At 40.0% G+C, this 16,997-nt stretch overlaps 1 protein-coding gene across 1 annotated transcript in view; it reads left to right on the top strand.

Annotated features, from left to right (window-relative positions):
- Window positions 1-16,624, top strand: part of WDR19 (WD repeat domain 19) — a 42,007-nt gene extending 25,383 nt beyond the window's left edge. The window contains exons 26-36 of the mRNA XM_034424819.3: window positions 1,282-1,406; window positions 2,125-2,237; window positions 3,914-3,982; window positions 4,288-4,365; window positions 8,197-8,293; window positions 8,993-9,117; window positions 10,656-10,737; window positions 11,518-11,668; window positions 13,030-13,159; window positions 15,536-15,612; window positions 16,428-16,624. Coding sequence (XP_034280710.1) covers window positions 1,282-1,406; window positions 2,125-2,237; window positions 3,914-3,982; window positions 4,288-4,365; window positions 8,197-8,293; window positions 8,993-9,117; window positions 10,656-10,737; window positions 11,518-11,668; window positions 13,030-13,159; window positions 15,536-15,612; window positions 16,428-16,539 — 1,159 coding nt within the window. The 3' untranslated portion in view covers window positions 16,540-16,624. The remainder of the gene's footprint in view (window positions 1-1,281; window positions 1,407-2,124; window positions 2,238-3,913; window positions 3,983-4,287; window positions 4,366-8,196; window positions 8,294-8,992; window positions 9,118-10,655; window positions 10,738-11,517; window positions 11,669-13,029; window positions 13,160-15,535; window positions 15,613-16,427) is intronic.
- Window positions 16,625-16,997: the final 373 nt, after the last annotated feature.

The following is a 16,997-nucleotide window of genomic DNA, read 5'->3' on the forward strand; positions in this document are numbered from 1 at the left end:
TTTAATAATTTATTAGATCTAGGAATATATAAATGAATGATTTAGTATATTTAGGAATACAACCAAATTAAATGTGTGGAGATACATTAGACTGACTTGAATATATGAATGAATGAATGAATGAAATGTCTATGGAGATTCTCAGTCATCCAGGTCATAGTTGTCCCAAAGGTGCTTTTTCAAGAGGCAACTGGACTGGTTTTTTCTTAGAAGTTGTTAGGCTTCTCATTCAAGAAGCTTCTTTAGCTCAGCTTAAAAATTAATTTTTTATTGGGAGAATGAATGCATGAATGGAAGGTAATAAATAAAAGTAACCAGGCATTTTTCTCATTTCATTATTTTCTTTCAATTACGCTTTCCTCCTGTTAAGAGGATTTCCTAACTTTGATGCCACTTATCTAGATGCAATCTTATTAGTGAGGGAGGAAAAGAAAAGAAAAAAAAGGAAGGAATAATTTTCAGGATTAATTGAATCTCCCCAAGTATGTGTCTTGTGTGATTCTGAGTGTCCAAAAGTCAAATTGGTGGCTGTGACCACAAAATCAAAGTCCTACTTTTTTTTACATCATAGTGCTTTTCAAAAAGGAGCGGGACTTTAATTGTATAGTCACCGCTATCTTCTTGAGTTTTTTGACATAACAGATGCTCCTGGAATGATGGTTCAACTCTCTGGTCCATAGAATGCAGAGCCCTGTTTATTTAGAACAACCAACATATTCACAACTGATACCAACTTAGCTTTCATCATCATTTTTCATGCTGGGCAAGATGCTGCCATATTTGTGCATGTGATGCTTTAGGGGAGGGCAACCTAAATTCACACAGTCCAGTGGTATATTCCACCCCACCCCCCCTCCGGGTTGAGAAATATATCTGGTATAATTGAACTAGGTGTGATTGCCATTTGCACAAACTAAAAAGCAATTAACCCATAAATCTCCAGCTGGCTTTTCTGCTAATAGTTTTATGAATTTTTTGCTATCAGGAAACCTGATAGCAGGTTTATATTCCTCTAGGTTTTTTTTTAAATAGAGCAATAATTTACAAGGTATGTATGTCTTAAATTGTGGAGTCCTGGACAGCCTCTAGAGGTGTTACACCGATTTAATAATTATAATAAAAACAATAGTTTAGGGAGATGAGAAAACTCTTCTGTGGCAGTTATTTTTGTATTCAAAGTTTGCGCATTCCTATTTTGAATTGTTAACCTTGACTGCTTGGGAACATAAATGTTTGGGATTCTGTTCACTTTTCCTTTTTAAACAATAATATTCTTCTTAGATTCTTTCTGCAGCTGGGTGATTACGAGTCTGCCATCCAATTTTTAGTGATGTCCAAGTGTAACAACGAAGCTTTCGTCCTGGCTCAGCAGCACAATAAGATGGAACTCTATGCTGACATCATCAGTGAGTATTTCAGCCTAATATAATTCTATCCAGTAGGTAGAAGAAGCAAGAGGACCAAATTTATTTATTAGTTAACTTTAGTTGCTGCCTATCTTGCCGTGGGGGCTACTCTAGGCGACTTGCAATCGATTGCAACACAGCCACAACAATGTCATTGTCGCATGAGCTATTGAGAGCCAGGCATGAGCTGACAACATTTGCATGATGATGTCATTGTACACTTGTCATGTTGGCATCGTTGCAGTCGGTTGCAGATGCTGCTGATTCAACCATTTAGTAGTAAATTAGCTTTTAACTTGACTGCAAGGCATTAGGATGTTGCTGTTCAAAATATATTCAGGAACCTTTTAAATGCAGGCAATTTTAATGAGGCGTAACATTTTGTTAATTCCTAACAGTTTGTTAGGAAGCACAGTACAATTTACTCCTTAAGTGTTTTTATTAAATTATTATTTGGTAAATTCTATCCTATTGCAATATGGTAGAAATTGTAAAGTTAGTAGTTCCTTCACATTTTTTTTGCAAATTATTAGACTTTGGCTAATTTTTGTCTACCTTTCCAAATAATTCTAATCCCCTGTGAAAGGTTCAAGAGCATATTTTCAGAGTTTAGGAGATGGAATTGGTGTGTGTAAGACATTGCAAGTCTCGCTTGGTGGGTGCTGCTCCATTCACAGGAAGAAAAGGAAATGTTCTTTGTGCTTCCCACCCATTCCAGGTTCTGAGGAAACCACTAACGACGATTACCAAAGCATCGCCTTATATTTTGAGGGAGAAAAGAAGCATTTTCAGGCTGGCAAATTCTTCCTACTCTGTGGTCAATATTCCAGGGTTAGTACAACTTTAGGAAATTGGATCAAACATTAAGTTGGATAGATCGTGAGAATTCTGGAAGATGGTCCCTCAGTATCTCTTTCTGTGTTTTGAGGGGAATTGGGTGGGATTCTCTTTGCACGTAGTGCTAGGAAAAACTTTAGCAATAGCAATAGCACTTAGACTTATATACCACTTCACAGTGCTTTACAGCCCTCTTTAAGTGGTTTACAGAGTCAGCCTACGGCCCCCCCAACAATTTGGGTCCTCATTTTATTCACCTCAGAAGGATGGAAGGCTGAGTCAACCTTGAGTTGGTCAGGATCGAACTCCTGGCAGTGGGCAGAATTAGCCTGCAAAACTGCATTCTAACTGCTGTGCCACTAGGGCTCTTTAATTCTTGTTTTGTCTTTAATTCTCTTTAATAATTCCTATTTTGTCTTCCTGAGCCTGCCTAGAAAATTCATCAGACATGGAATGGGTGGGGAGAGGGTGGCAGTTTTCAGTCTGATAAATAGATATGGGAATCAGTAGACAACTTCCTTCTTCAGCTGTATAGATAGTCTCGACTTATAACCATTCGTTTAGTGACCGTTCAAAGTTACAACAGCACTGAAAAAAGTGAGTTATGACTGCTTTTCACACTTACGACTGTTGCAGCATCCCCAAGGCCACGTGATGGAAATTTGGATGTTTGGCAACTGGCGTGTATTTATGACAGTGGCAGTATCTTCAGGTTATGTGTTCCCCTTTTGCGATCTTCTGACAAGCAGAGTAAATGGGGAAGTCAGATTCACTTAACAACCCTGTAACTAATTTAACAACTGTGGCAAGCAAGGTCGTAAAATGGGACAGAACTCACTTAGGTGTCTTGCTTAGCAGAGGAAATTTTGGGCTTAATTATGGTCATCAGTCAAGGACTACCTGTAAGTCAAATGTCATCTCTTCCTTCACTCTTAAGACATATCTGTCCTGTAAACGAATCACTTCCAACACCATAAATATTTTGCCAAATGATCGGATTGGATTTTGATGCAGATATTAAGAATGAGAGTTGATATGATGAAATTTGAAGCAATGTATGTGACACTTTTTCATCAACATGTTTCTTTCTACGAGTTAAATACCATAACAGATGGTTAACAGAGGAATTTGGAGATTAATATAGTGTTTGGGATAACCTACTGACTTTTTTTTTTACATATATACTATGATCAGCTGTTGGGTCGATTTGATTATCAGATAGAGATCCCTTCACCTGGAATATTTATTTAATATAATATTTTTGTTAAATTGGGGTGGAAAACCTTATTTGTAGCCATTTATGCAAAGGGGAGGAGAATTTATCAATTTTTCTTATTCTTTTTTTCTCAGCATACTACCAAAGTGGATTCTATATATTTAATGTTAAATTTATTTGATATTTGGGTCATTTTTTTCCCTTTCTTGTACACATTTTTTTTCTTTTTGTTGTTGTTGTTTTTCTGTTTTGCATTTTATTCTTGTTTATAAAACAAAACAAATATATATATTAAAAAAGTCTGTTTCTTCTAGTAGAAAACAGTACATCGATTCTAATCTCTTGTTTCTCTTGTTATTCTAATTTGCTATTAAAATATTACTGATTGCACGAAGTGAAGATGTGGGGGAAATAAGTTATTAGCCATTTAATGGTGTGTGTTTTTTTTTTCCAGGCGCTGAAGCACTTTTTGAAAAGCCCAAACACAGATGATAATATGGCCATAGACATGGCAATTGAGACGGTAAGATAATGTCATTTAGGAAGAAAAAATGCATCTGACCTTTTTTTTTTTTTTTTAACCAAAATTCAATGCCACCGCCTCAGTAACATTTAATGAAACGTAAAGTTATATTTTATACCACTTTTTCAGTTTATATCCTGCTCTTGTTTCAGAACCGAAATTTATACTGGTTATTTTCAATATTTTCAGTACCCTCCTGGTGAATCATTTATAAAGTCCGCAGTGGCAGGCTTTATAAAACTTGACTTTCCATGATGTCTCCCTATCTTTGTGATGTTGTTCCCATTCACTTGTTTTCACCACAGGTGGGCCAAGCAAAGGACGAAGCCCTGACCGACCAGCTGATCAATTACCTTATGGGTGAGACCGATGGTATACCAAAGGTACGGACTTCCAGGCAGAACTCGTAATCCTATTTTTCAACCATATCTGTAGCATGTTTACCGTATTTTGTGGAGTATAAGATGCTCCGGAGTATAAGATGCACATTAATTTTTGGGGAGGAAAACAATAAAAAAAAAATTCTGCCTCTGCCTACCAGCATCCATTGGTATTCATCTGGCTAGCGTCCTTGTCGCAAAAAGCCTGGTAAGTTTCAGGACATTATCACAGCCTGATTTAACATGAACAGCTGATTGGCTGTTGGATTGGCCTCCCGGAATACCGCCAATCAGCTGTTCCCAGCTGCGGGGATCGCCAGAGCCCATCACCGCCGCCAAGCATTGCGTTTCTGGCCTCCACGGACCACGTTTTTGGCCTTTGCACACTTTGTTTTAGAACCATTCCAGGCTGCGGGGATCGCCACAGCACATTGCCGGCAATCGCTGTCTGCACGCATTGCATTTTTGGCCTCCGCATGTCCCAATTTTGGCCTCTGTGCATTGCATTTTTGGCCAGTTCCCCACCACCTGGAACTGGACGAAAATGTGATGCGCAGGGGCCAAAAATGGAATATGCAGAGGCTGAAAATGCAACATGCAGAGGCCAAAAATGCGATGCATGGAGGCAGCGATCGCCGACGATGTGCTGTGGTGATCCCCGCAGTCTGGGACAGGTTTAAAACGGAGCGTGCAAAGGCCAAAAATGCGATGCACTGAGGCCGAAAATGGCCGAAGGGTGTGGGCTGGCAAGTGGGTGGAGCTTCGGCAACATTCGGTGTATAAGACGCGCTGCAATTTTCACCCACTTTTAGTGGGGGGAAAGTGTATCTTATACGCCGAAAAGTACAGTATTTTTTTCAAACTGGTTGACTGGCGAGCGAAACCATTTCAACATTCTAACCCTAGAGCACTAGAAGGCCTGGGGCTGCATGCCAAAATACGACACCGGGAAAATTAGCACAAGTTGAGCCATCGTTGTCATATTTACAGTGCATTTCCTATATATGAATATTTGGAATGACTGTACTTTCATTGATTTTAAATTCTGATAGGCCATCGTTTTGTTCGCAGTGGTCCCTGGACCTCTCTAGGTAAATGTTGCTATTAAGAGCAAAGAGAAGAATTTTTAACACAGCTGAGGATGACTTCAGCCTGTTTTGTCTGGCTGGGGGAGTTCTGGAGTTGAAGTCCACAAGTCTTAAAGTTGTCATGGCTGGACACCTCTGATCTAAAGACTGAACTGTGGCTTTTTTTAAAAATAAATCACGTCTTATATACCGTACAGAAATACAGGTAGTCCTCGACTTACAACCGTTCATTGAGAGACCGTTCAAAGTTACAGCGGCACTGAAAAAAGGTGACTGATGACCGTTTTTCACAGTTACGACCTTTGAAGCATCCCCATGATCACGTGATCAAAATTCAGAACACTTGGCAACTGGTTCATATTTATGACGGGTGCAGTGTCCGGGGTCACGTGATCCCCTTTTGTGACCTCCTGACAAGCAGAGTCAGTGGAGAAGTCAGATTCACTTAATAACTGTGTGGCTAAGTTAACAACTGCAGCGATTCAGTTAACAACTCGGGCAAGAAAGGGTGTAAAATGGGGGCAAAATTCACTTCACAACTCTCTCGCTTAGCTGCAGCGAAGTCAACGGGGAAGCCAGGTTCACTTAACTAATAACCTATCAACTGCAGTGATTCAGTTAACAACTGTGGCAAGAAAAGTTGTAAAATGCGGCAGAACTCACTTAACAATAGAAATTTTGGGCTCAATTGTGAGCGTTAAGTCGAGGACTGCCTGTAACATTGAATTTGGTTCAAATTATGACACGATCCATGGACAAATTGCAGAGTCCTCCTCCCAGTGCAGTAAACAGGCCTGCCAGTAATTTGAAACAAGCCGCTTTTTAAAGGCTGCGTTGTGTTATCTTATTTAATCTTAGTCATTGTATCTTTTCTTTTATTTTTTCTACCAATTGTTTTGTTTTCTTACCCAAACCTCATTTTGTTTTTCCAATTGCTTTACTGTAACTTCTGTAGTCTGTTTCTGTGAGTATTTTTATTTTTAATTATTCTAAACCATGATAGTTGTTGTTATGTGCTACCCTCATTTTGACACAAATGGTAGGCAAAGATCTGAATCCAAAGCCAGATGCTTTTTAAAGAGGCTTTATTAAGCTGGACCTGGGCTATTGTCAGTAGTTTTCATAGCAATATTTATTGAGATCATGGTTAGTTCAGTTAGCTGTAGCAACTAAGGGAGGTCAACTTAACAGAAATACCGAAGAACCAGTGCTTAGCCAAACAGTTTAGTTCAGTTTATTGATTAGCCCGTAGCCATATCAAAATACAGAATTCCAAGTACAAATGATTAATAAAACCCTATAAAAACAATTTAAAATGAAATTGGAATAAAATGCAGTGATTTGATATATTGATAAATAGAATAAAATTATATTTCAGAATCCCCCCTATAATCTACCCCAATCAGTTCCACATGTGCCGATGACAGCTGAACCATTTTACTCAAGTACTGTGCCGTATGAAAAGTTCTTTTCAAATTCTGGCTGCATATAAGGCATGTCGTTTTATAGATTAATATGTGGTTCCCAATGAGACATTTGTATAATATATGAACCAAGCTACCTGTCTTTCACCCTCTTATAAATACCGTATGTTTCGTAGTATAAGACACTCCGGACTATAAGACGCATCTACCTTTTTTGGTGAGGAAAAGAAGAAAAAGAAATCTGCCTCTGCCTCTGCCTCCCAGCAATTTTGCCTCGTTGCAACAAACAGCCTGCTTTACTTTCACTTTCGTTTTCAGCATAGCTTGATTAGCACAAGAAGAAAAAAATCTGCTCCCAGCAATTTACCTCCTTGCAGCAAGCAGCAGAGGCCCGCGCAGCAATAGGCCATGGCAATCCCTGCAGCCTGAAACAGCTGAGAGTCGGGAGACCGATCCAAGGGACAATCAACTTGTGCTAATTAGGCTGTGCTGAAGCTGAAATGGGCTGTTTCTTCCTGCTACTTGCTGCAAGGAGGTAAATTGCTGGGAGGCAGAGGCCAAAGGGTGGGGGCCAGCAGGTGGGCGGGGCTACATTCGGTGTATAAGACACACCCCAATTTTCATCCTCTTTTAGGGGGGAAAAAGGTGTGTCTTATACTCCAAAAAATACAGTCGTGTGTGAGCCAAGTCTTCTACCTCTGCCACTCCGCAAATGCAGAGATGTTCATTTTATGGTATAGAATGGAATCTCCCATATTTGACCAATGAAGGTTCAAACATTGAACTTTGAAACAGTCTCAGAAAAGAAAAGATACTATTTGGAAGCATCACAGGGATATAAGGAAAAGGAGAGGCAGACCACAATCAGGCTTGCAGGATTCCGTTATAGCTCTAAATTAAATAGAGTGTGAAGTAGGACCACAAAAATGTTTAGATCAAATATTCAAATAAGTCTATAAAATGAGAGCAGACTTCTCTCTTCTACCACGGATGACGTTACCTAGTTTGTTAATAAAACGTCCGCAAGAAAGCCCAGTGAGCACCGAGGACCCCTCAAATATTTTGTAATTTACGATGTTTACTTTCTGGCAGATTGCAAAACCACGTGTCATGGCTGCCCTATCCTCATATTGTACAGCCATCAATGGTAATTTAAAAGCTAACTGCCTCATAAAAACATTGCATGGCACCATTGCTCACTGGGCACTTAGCCAGAACAAATGTAAGCAGTTTATTGTACAAAGCCTTCCTAAAAATCCAGCCGGCGATAGCTGGAACTTGGCATGCTCTGAGACGCAACTTCTCTTTTTGTTCTAATGAAGGAAGCCAAATATCTCTTTCGACTCTACATGGCATTAAAGCAATACCGGGAAGCTGCTCGGACGGCGATCATCATCGCTCGAGAAGAACAGTGCGCAGGTATGGCCCTTTGGGTGGTTCATTTCTGGACAGCAAATCTGACCAAAACGACACAGGAGGTAACGCATGAAAGAAGAGGGACACTGGAACATTGTATTTCCACTGTTAAACTTAAAATGCATTAAAGATGGAGTTTATTTTTCAGTGTTGCCTTTTTATTAAGACTGTATTTTCCCTTGCTTTTATTCAAGGTGTCCAGCCTTGGCAACTAGTATGGCTGACTGGGGAACTTTGGGGATTCTGGGAATTGAAGTCCACAGGGCATAAAAGTTGCCAAGGCTGGAAACCCTTGGCTCAAAGAGGTATAACCACATTTTGTTGCTCTGGATTAAACCAAATAGTTAGTTTAACCTCATAAATGCCCAGAAGGTCTCATTTGGAGAGTAACATAACTAGAAAATGAATCTATTTTTTGACTATTAAATTGTCACGTACTGTGGGCATTCCACAAGCCATTAAATTTAAGCCGATTTCTCCCCTTTGTTGCTGGAATGTAACGTTTTATATTCAAAGCACCCAGCTCAAGTGAATTTGTGGATAAGGCATTGTGGCTGTAATGTCTTTGACAAATCAGTAACTTAATTTTAATATTTAGCGTGATCTGATAGTTTTTGAGAAGAGCCTAACTATTTTACTGAAATTTAATTGCTGTTTTGGTTTTCTTTCTCTCTTTTCCGGTTTCGGTTTTCTTTTAAAAAGGGCATTATCGAAAAGCCCACGATGTTCTCTTCAGTATGTATTTAGAATTAAAAGTACAGAAAATTAAAATACCCTCTGAGATGGCTACAAACCTGATGATTCTACACAGTTACATTTTAGTAAAGGTAACTACTTTTATTATGTATGTATTAATAGAGAAAGATTACCATATTTTTCGGAGTATAAAATGCACCGGAGTATAAGACACACCTTAGTCTTTGGGGAGGAAAATAAGAAAAAAGCTGATTGGTGGGTGGATCGGCCTCCCGGAATACCCCCAATCAGCTGTTCCCAGAGGTGAATTTTAGCAACAGGTTCCTTGGTTGTGAGCTCTGTGCCTTGCTTTTTTTTTGCTTTTTTTTCTGCCTCTGAAACTTCTGAAACTCCATTTCAGAAAAAACTTTTTTTCCTGCCTCTGAAAGCCTCCGAAACAGAGCTTCAGAAAAAAAGCCTCTGAAGCTCTGTTTGGGGGCTTCTTTTCTGAAGCTCTCTTTGGGGGCTTCTTTTCTGAAGCTTCGTTTCTGATGCTTTTTTCAGCCTCTGAAACCTCCGTTTGAGAAGCTGGGTGGGGTTTCTTTTTCTTATAATCAATTTAGTCTCTCCAAATTCAATATGCACATTTAAAGTTTAAGCATCAGATTCCGTTTTGGGCTTTAATGTTTTTCACTTCCGCTTTCTCTCTTCTCTGTCAATTATCTCCCCCTGACGCTATTCAACCGCTATTTCCACGCCGGGTTAACTTGTAAGAGTTTCCATTTTTTTCTTTTATTACCTGTGAGTTGGCCAATCACTCACCCAGTACCAATACTCCATCCAAGTCTTTGCTCCTGCACAATCTTTATTCCGGATGCCCCAGCTTCATGGCGGTTCGCAATGGCCGCTGCCCCCCCCCCCCCCCCCCCCGCTGTTGGATCAAAGAGTTTTCTCTATCTTTCTGAGGAACTTGCCTGTTCCTCTTTAGCCAACCGAGATGCCTCTCCTTCTTCACTGTCCCTACAGGACAGTTCCGGTCCGAAGACTCCCCCGACAGTGGTTCGTCTAGCTGGGTTTTCGCCAGGCTCATTAGAGCCTGGTATTCTCCCAACCAGTCTCGCCGCAACGCTTCCGGCTTCGGAAGCGTAAATCCAAACTAGTGAAATTTAATGCAAACGTAATTTGTGGCTATTTCTTATACTTATGACCATTGCAGCATTCCCCATGGTCACGTGATCAGAATTCAGTGGCTTGGCAACTGGCATGTATTTATGACAGTTGCAGTGTCCTGAGATCATGTTGTCTCCTTTTGCGACCGCCTGACAAGCAAAGCCTTTGAGGAAGCCAGATTCATTTCACAACCTAGTTAGTAACTTAACAAATTGCATTGATGCACTTAACACCTTTGGCAAGCAAGGTTGTCAAATGGGACAAAACACACTTAACAAATGTCTTACTTAACAACAGAAATGTTGGGCTCAATTGTGATTGTAAGTCGAGGACCACCTGTATTACAATTAAGGTGAAGGAGTAATCAAGTCAAGGACTTGTAGGAAAGAAAATGACTATAAAATTCTGTAAATAGCTATGAAGATCAACAAATCATTTAATGAGCACCTGCTTTTTCCTTGTTTACTCTGGATGGCTCCTAAATATTACAAATAATGCCTAACTCACATGTATATTTCAGATTCATGTTAAACTTGGGGACCACATGAAAGGAGCACGTATGCTCATTCGTGTTGCTAACAATATCAGCAAGTTTCCATCTCGTAAGTGTTATCCAAACCAGAAACCTATCCCCCTTTGAGGGATTCAGGGATATTTTCTTCTTCTTCATTAAAGAATTGAACGTTCCAGCTTTTCTGTTAATTGTTGTGTTAAACTGCTAAATACTATTCCTATTCTGTCATACTCATTTAATTTCCTTGATAATGGGATCGATATCGTCTAAATCTCCTCTCTGATTTTATTTTATTTTTGGAAGTGTAACAATTTACAATTGTAAATTGTTTTAAATTTGTTTTTAAATTTTAAATTTAAATTTAAAAATTGGGTTTTAAATCTGTCTGGGCCAAGCTATTTAATTCGATTTTATCTTTGCTTTTTAAATTTTGTATGTATGTATTTTATTGTTGGCTGTTCACCGCCCTGAGTCCTTCAGGAGTAGGGCGGTATATAAATCAAATAAAAGTAAAGTAAAGTAAAAGTAAAGTACAACATAGATAGAAAGGATTTTTTTCAAGTTATCTTTTATTGCTGTAAATAAAAAATTAATTATTACCTGCATCATGTAAGATTGCTAAACGGGGCTCACATCAAGAAATCAATTGTTCCAACGTGCATTATTTATATACATGTCTTAAATATCGTTCCTATAGTGTTATCTCTTTGACTATCATCTTTAGATGGTTTCTTGTTCTTCAAATTCTGAGAGATTAAATTCTATCAGCAGCAGCTCTGTGAAATCCAGACAGTTTTGACTACCAATGGACAATGAGCAGCTAAATGAAAAGTTCTTTGCAGGATGATGTCTGTCGTTTTACTTTCAGATATTGTGCCCATCCTGACCTCCACGGTAATTGAATGTCACCGAGCGGGACTGAAAAAATCTGCCTTTGCTTTTGCTGCCATGCTGATGAGACCAGAATATCGGAATAAAATTGACCCGAAATACAAAAGGAGAATTGAAACACTCGTCCGGTGAGTTTATGGTTATTCTGCCTTACTCCCTGCCTTAGGACTGGGAATGCATTGATGCATAACTGGACAATCGTGTCTATGCTGATTTAATCTGCCATCCTGTGAACACAGTAGTCCTTGACTTATAGCCACAATTGAGCCCAAAATTTCGTTTGCTAAGTGAGACATTTGTTAAGTGATTTTTTGCCCCATGTTACGACCTTTCTTGTCACAGTTGTTAAGTGAATCATGGCAGTTGTCCCCCCCCCAAAGGTGCTTTTTTCAAGAGGCAAAACTGGACTTTTCTTTAAAGACGTTTTGCTTCTCATCCAAGAAGCTTCTTCAGCTCTGACTGAATGGTGGGGATTTCCTGGGTTGTAGATCAGCTGGAAGAAGGCAGTGGCAAATTAGCAGAAAAACGCCATGAACACATACCACCAAGACAAGTGCACCTTGACATCTACTGTATCTTATAAGCCAACAGTGAGATTTCTCCCAGACCAATCAGCAGAGCATTGATGTTACCCCACAGTCCTATGTGGACTTATTGAGTCTGAAAGAAATTAGCTAGATTTGTTTTAGCTATCAAATAATGGAGCAAAGAGATAACTCTTCCCAACAATCAATAGCAATAGCACTTAGACTTATATAGCGCTTCACAGTGCTTTCAAACTTCTCTAAGCAGTTTACAGAGTCAGCCTCTTGCCCCCAACAATCTGGGTCCTCATTTTATCAACCTCAGAAGGATGGAAGGCTGAGTCAACCTTGAACTGGTCAGGATCAAACTCCTGGCAGTGGGCAGAGTTAGCCTATAATCCTGCATTCTAACCACTGGACCACCACAGAAGGGAGGGTGGGAGAAAGGAAGGGAAGGGAAGGGAAGGGAAGGGAAGGGAAGGGAAGGGAAGGGAAGGGAAGGGGAAGGAAGGAAGGAAGGAAGGAAGGAAGGAAGGAAGGAAGGAAGGAAGGAAGGAAGGAAGGAAGGGTGATAGCGCTTATATACCACTTCACCGTGTGTTACAGTCCTCTCTAAGCGGTTTACAGAATCAGCATCTTGCTACCAACAATCTGGGTCCTCATTTTACCGACCTCGGAAGGATGAAAGACTGAGTCAACCTTCAGCCGGTCAGGATCGAACTGCCAAACTGCTGGCAGCCAGCAGAATTAGCGGCCGTCCTGCATTCTAACCACTGCGCCACCGCGGCTCTAATCAAATTGAAAATAGATGGGAGGGCCAAGAACCTTGAATGAAAATTCTTGCAATGTGAGCAGAATTATCTGTGATATACCGGAGCACAAAATATAATTTTTAGGCAAGGAAAGCAACTTGAGAAATAAAAAAAATGGATCCGTTCATAATGGGCTTCTTATTTTGCTATCAGGCGGCCGGATACCTCCGAAGGGGAAGGGGAAGAACCAACCACGCCGTGCCCGTATTGTGAATTCAGGCTCCCCGAATGCGAACTTCTGTGCCCAGGCTGCAAGAACAACCTGCCATATTGCATTGCGACGGTGAGTACCTAACGAGCAACTCAAAGGACTCACCTTTTCCATCTTTCAGCTCCTGAAGCTGAGCCTCCGAGGGTTGCATTTGAAATCTGAGCTTTGAGATACAGAATCTTGATGTTGTGCTTCAAAAAGCCTCAGGGTCTCATTGAAATATACAGGCAGTCTTCAACATACAACCGCAATCGGAGCCCAGAATTTCGGTGGCTAAGTGAGACTTGTCAAGTGAGTTTTGGCCCCGTTTTACGACTTTTCTCGTCACATTTGTGAAGTGAATCACTGCCATTGTTAAATTGGTAACCCGGTGGTTAAGGGAATCCGGCTTCCCCCGTTGGCTTTGCTTGTCAAAAGGTCGCAAAAAGGGGATCGCGCGACCCCGGGGACACTGCCACCGTCGTAAACATGAGCCAGTTTGCAAGCATACAAATGTAAATCATGTGACGATGGGGATGCTGCATTGTGGAAAAACGATCGTAAGTCACTTTTTCCAGTGCTGTTGTAATTGAACAGTCATTAAATGAACTGTTGTTAAGTCGAGGACTGCCTGTAATTACTTCCAAGTAAGCCACTTACAGTAGTGGCCAAAATTGTGGAAACCTTTTGGGAAAAGTATATTTTTCTAAAACTAGCTAATAACACCACTTTTTTTTTTGGGTAGTAGTACCATAAAATTATATATCAATGGAAAGATAATTTAATCAAGAATGTAATGCAATAACTTTTATGAAGGATTTGCTATGAGAATAGCAGTTACAGTATAAAGAAGAAAAGTGAAACACGTAGAAAAAAACGAGATATACAAAAATGATCCCCATAGAAAAAACGAGATATACAAAAATTATCACATAGTTAATACTTAGTTGGGTAACCTTTAGCATGAATGACGGCCTTACAACGTCTTCCCATGGAGTGAACCAAGCCTTTGAGTTCTGCAGCTGTTATCATGTGAAACCAAGATTGAAGGATGGCTTCTATTAACTGGGTTTTTTTTTTCATATTTTTTTTTTATTATTAAATTTTTTTTTTAACATACATAACATACATGAATCATAATATATAATATGTAACAATATTCAAGGTGTTGGTTACCACCTTTAAAGCGCTCCATGACATTGGACCTGGATACCTTCGAGACCGTCTTCTGCCACCAGTAGCCTCCCACCGGCCAGTTCGCTCCCACAGAGAGGGTCTCCTCAGGGTGCCATCGGCCAAATTATGTAGGCTGGTGACACCCAGGGGGAAGGCCTTCTCTGTGGGAGCCCCTGCCCTTTGGAATGAACTCCCCCCAGAAATTCATAAAATCTCTGATCTCCGTGTATTTCGCTGTGCCCTCAAAACCTTGTTGTTCCGCCAGGCTGGGCTATCAATGTAAAGATTTTTAATTGGTTTTAAATGGGATTTTAAATTTGGGGTTTTACAAATTGGGCCTATTATTTAATAATTTTAATTTTTAAATTTTGTCTGTCTTTGTGTTTTTAATTAGGCTGTACACCGCCCTGAGTCCTTCAGGAGAAGGGTGGTATAGAAATAAAATAATAAATAAATAAATAAATAAACAAACAATATACACAATACAAACAATCAACGAGTGCTCCCCCACCCCTCGGGATCATTCCTGCTTCCAAAATCTTAAAGCTTCTTCTGGTGGTGGCATCCCTCTTCCTCCAGAAAACACATATATTAGGAACTGTTTCCAGATTCCATTGAATTCATTTACTTTCATTATGCCCCTCCTTACTTTAATATTATAAGTCAATTTATCATTTATGGCAATATCCCATACTTCCTTATACCATTCTTCCAAACAGTAATCACCTCGTGTCTTCCAGTTCCTAGAAATCATTAACCTTGCTGCGGTCAACAAATTAGTTATCAACTCTTTAGGCTCTTTTTTACACTTTATATCTTCCAATAGTGAGAGTAATGCTACCTTTGGTGTCTCTTCTACCTTTATTCCTACAATTTCTTCAATCTCCTTAAACACCATCTTCCACAATTTTTGCACAAATTTACAATCCCACCACATATGTAAATACGTTCCTTTCTCCCCACAACCTCCAACAGTTACCTGAATAGTGCTGATTCATATTGCTTAATCTAACCGGAGTTAAGTACCACCTCCATACCATTTTGTAATAATTCTCTTTTATTCTTTTAATAATAATTATTCTATTATTATTCAGGCCATTCCAGCAGTGGAATACGATTACTTTGAAACTCAAAAAAAAAAACAAAAAACAAAAGTGGTGTTATTAGCCATCAAACCTCAAAAATACACTTTTCTCAAAAGGTTTCTACAATTTTGGCCACTACTGTAACTGTGGCCCTTTTTCCATTGAAGCCTGATGTGTGTCCCCTCCCCCCACCTTGCAATTCTTCCAGGGACGACATATGGCCAGAGAAGACTGGACTCTGTGCCCCCATTGCGAGTTCCCGGCACTCTATTCAGAGTTCAAAAAGTAAGTTGTAATTTTTTTTCATTCTCCAATTACCCTGTTTCCCCTAAAATAAGACCTCCCTGGATTATAAAACCAATCGGGCTTTTGAGCATATGCGGTAAAATAAGCCCTTCCTGAAAATACTAAACTATATGCGCAGCTGGTTCTCTCCATTTCCTCTGGTTAAGGTTAGGGAGACAGAGCTGGAAATCAGGTAAGATGGCAAGAGAGGAGCCTCGCCTTGCTCCATGCGCCCCCAAAATAATAAGATCTCCCCAAAAATAAGGCCAAGTGTTTATTTCGGGTTCAAAAAAAATAAGACCGGGTCTTATTTTTGGGGAAACACAGTATTTACATGCCAAGAACGTTTTCCGTTGTTTTGTTGCAACCTGCCACAAACTTCAGATTTCTACCACGTCGAAATTAATCCCGCTTATTTCGTCTGGCTGCTGACCCTCTGCAGTTCTCATTTTCACATACTTTTTATCGTTTTCGTCTTCCTAAATCATTTATTTCAGCCAACAGCAGCCAAAGAAAAGTTCGTTGCTATGTTTGTGTTTGCAATGTCTAGTTTGTTGAAAAAACACAGACATAATGATTGTTTTGGGACATCTACCCTCTGGTTATTGTGACTAAAAATAATAAAATTGTAGACTTGCACTCTGCCAATTTTATGCCTTTCTACCAACTGCTTGGAGAAATAGAAAACATTGTCCATTTTAAGGCACTGAAGTGAATCCGTTGATGGGGGAGTCAGAGCAAACCCAAAGACGCTAATATAATGTTCCGCAACCTGCATAGATGATAGAGGTAGTGAGAGTGTCTTCTTTCAATAGTTTGTTGCAGAGCGAAGGCGCATGTCCCATGTGTTCGGAAAAAGTCGATGCCACCAGCCTAAGCAGAACAGCTGATTGCACACCCTACCTCAAGCCTGAAGTGGAGCAATAATTTTAATCAAGTTAAGTGGCTCAATCTTCGTTTTCATGTTTAGAACTCAGAATATTAAAGAATGTTTATTTGTTTATATCTAAAACAGTAACTGGCCTATTCTCTTGTGTGCGCTCATCTCCCTTCATGTAACCCTCCCAATTTTTTTTGCTTCTTCCACACAACGAAGCTTCTTCCGCTTGTTTTCCACGATGCGTTGTGTATATGGAAGGACACGGATTGGGTATGCTGGGCCCTCTTCCACGATACCGATTCTGCCCACTGATTTTTCTCTGTTTGACCTCTGCAAAGTGTGCGCACTCCACTCTGCAAGGATGCGCTGTACCTGTTCCTCCCCAGCCTCCTCACTGTCCGACTCAGCTGCCAGCTCTGCAGGGTGCTGGCAGACCACAACAGTTGAAGTACAGTTGAAGAATGAGTAGACAACTCCTCTTTGATCACTACTGAGCCACAGTGGC

Source organism: Pantherophis guttatus, chromosome 8, assembly GCF_059756535.1.
Source record: "Pantherophis guttatus breed Tessera chromosome 8, ASM5975653v1, whole genome shotgun sequence".
Taxonomy (NCBI): Eukaryota; Metazoa; Chordata; class Lepidosauria; order Squamata; family Colubridae; genus Pantherophis; species Pantherophis guttatus.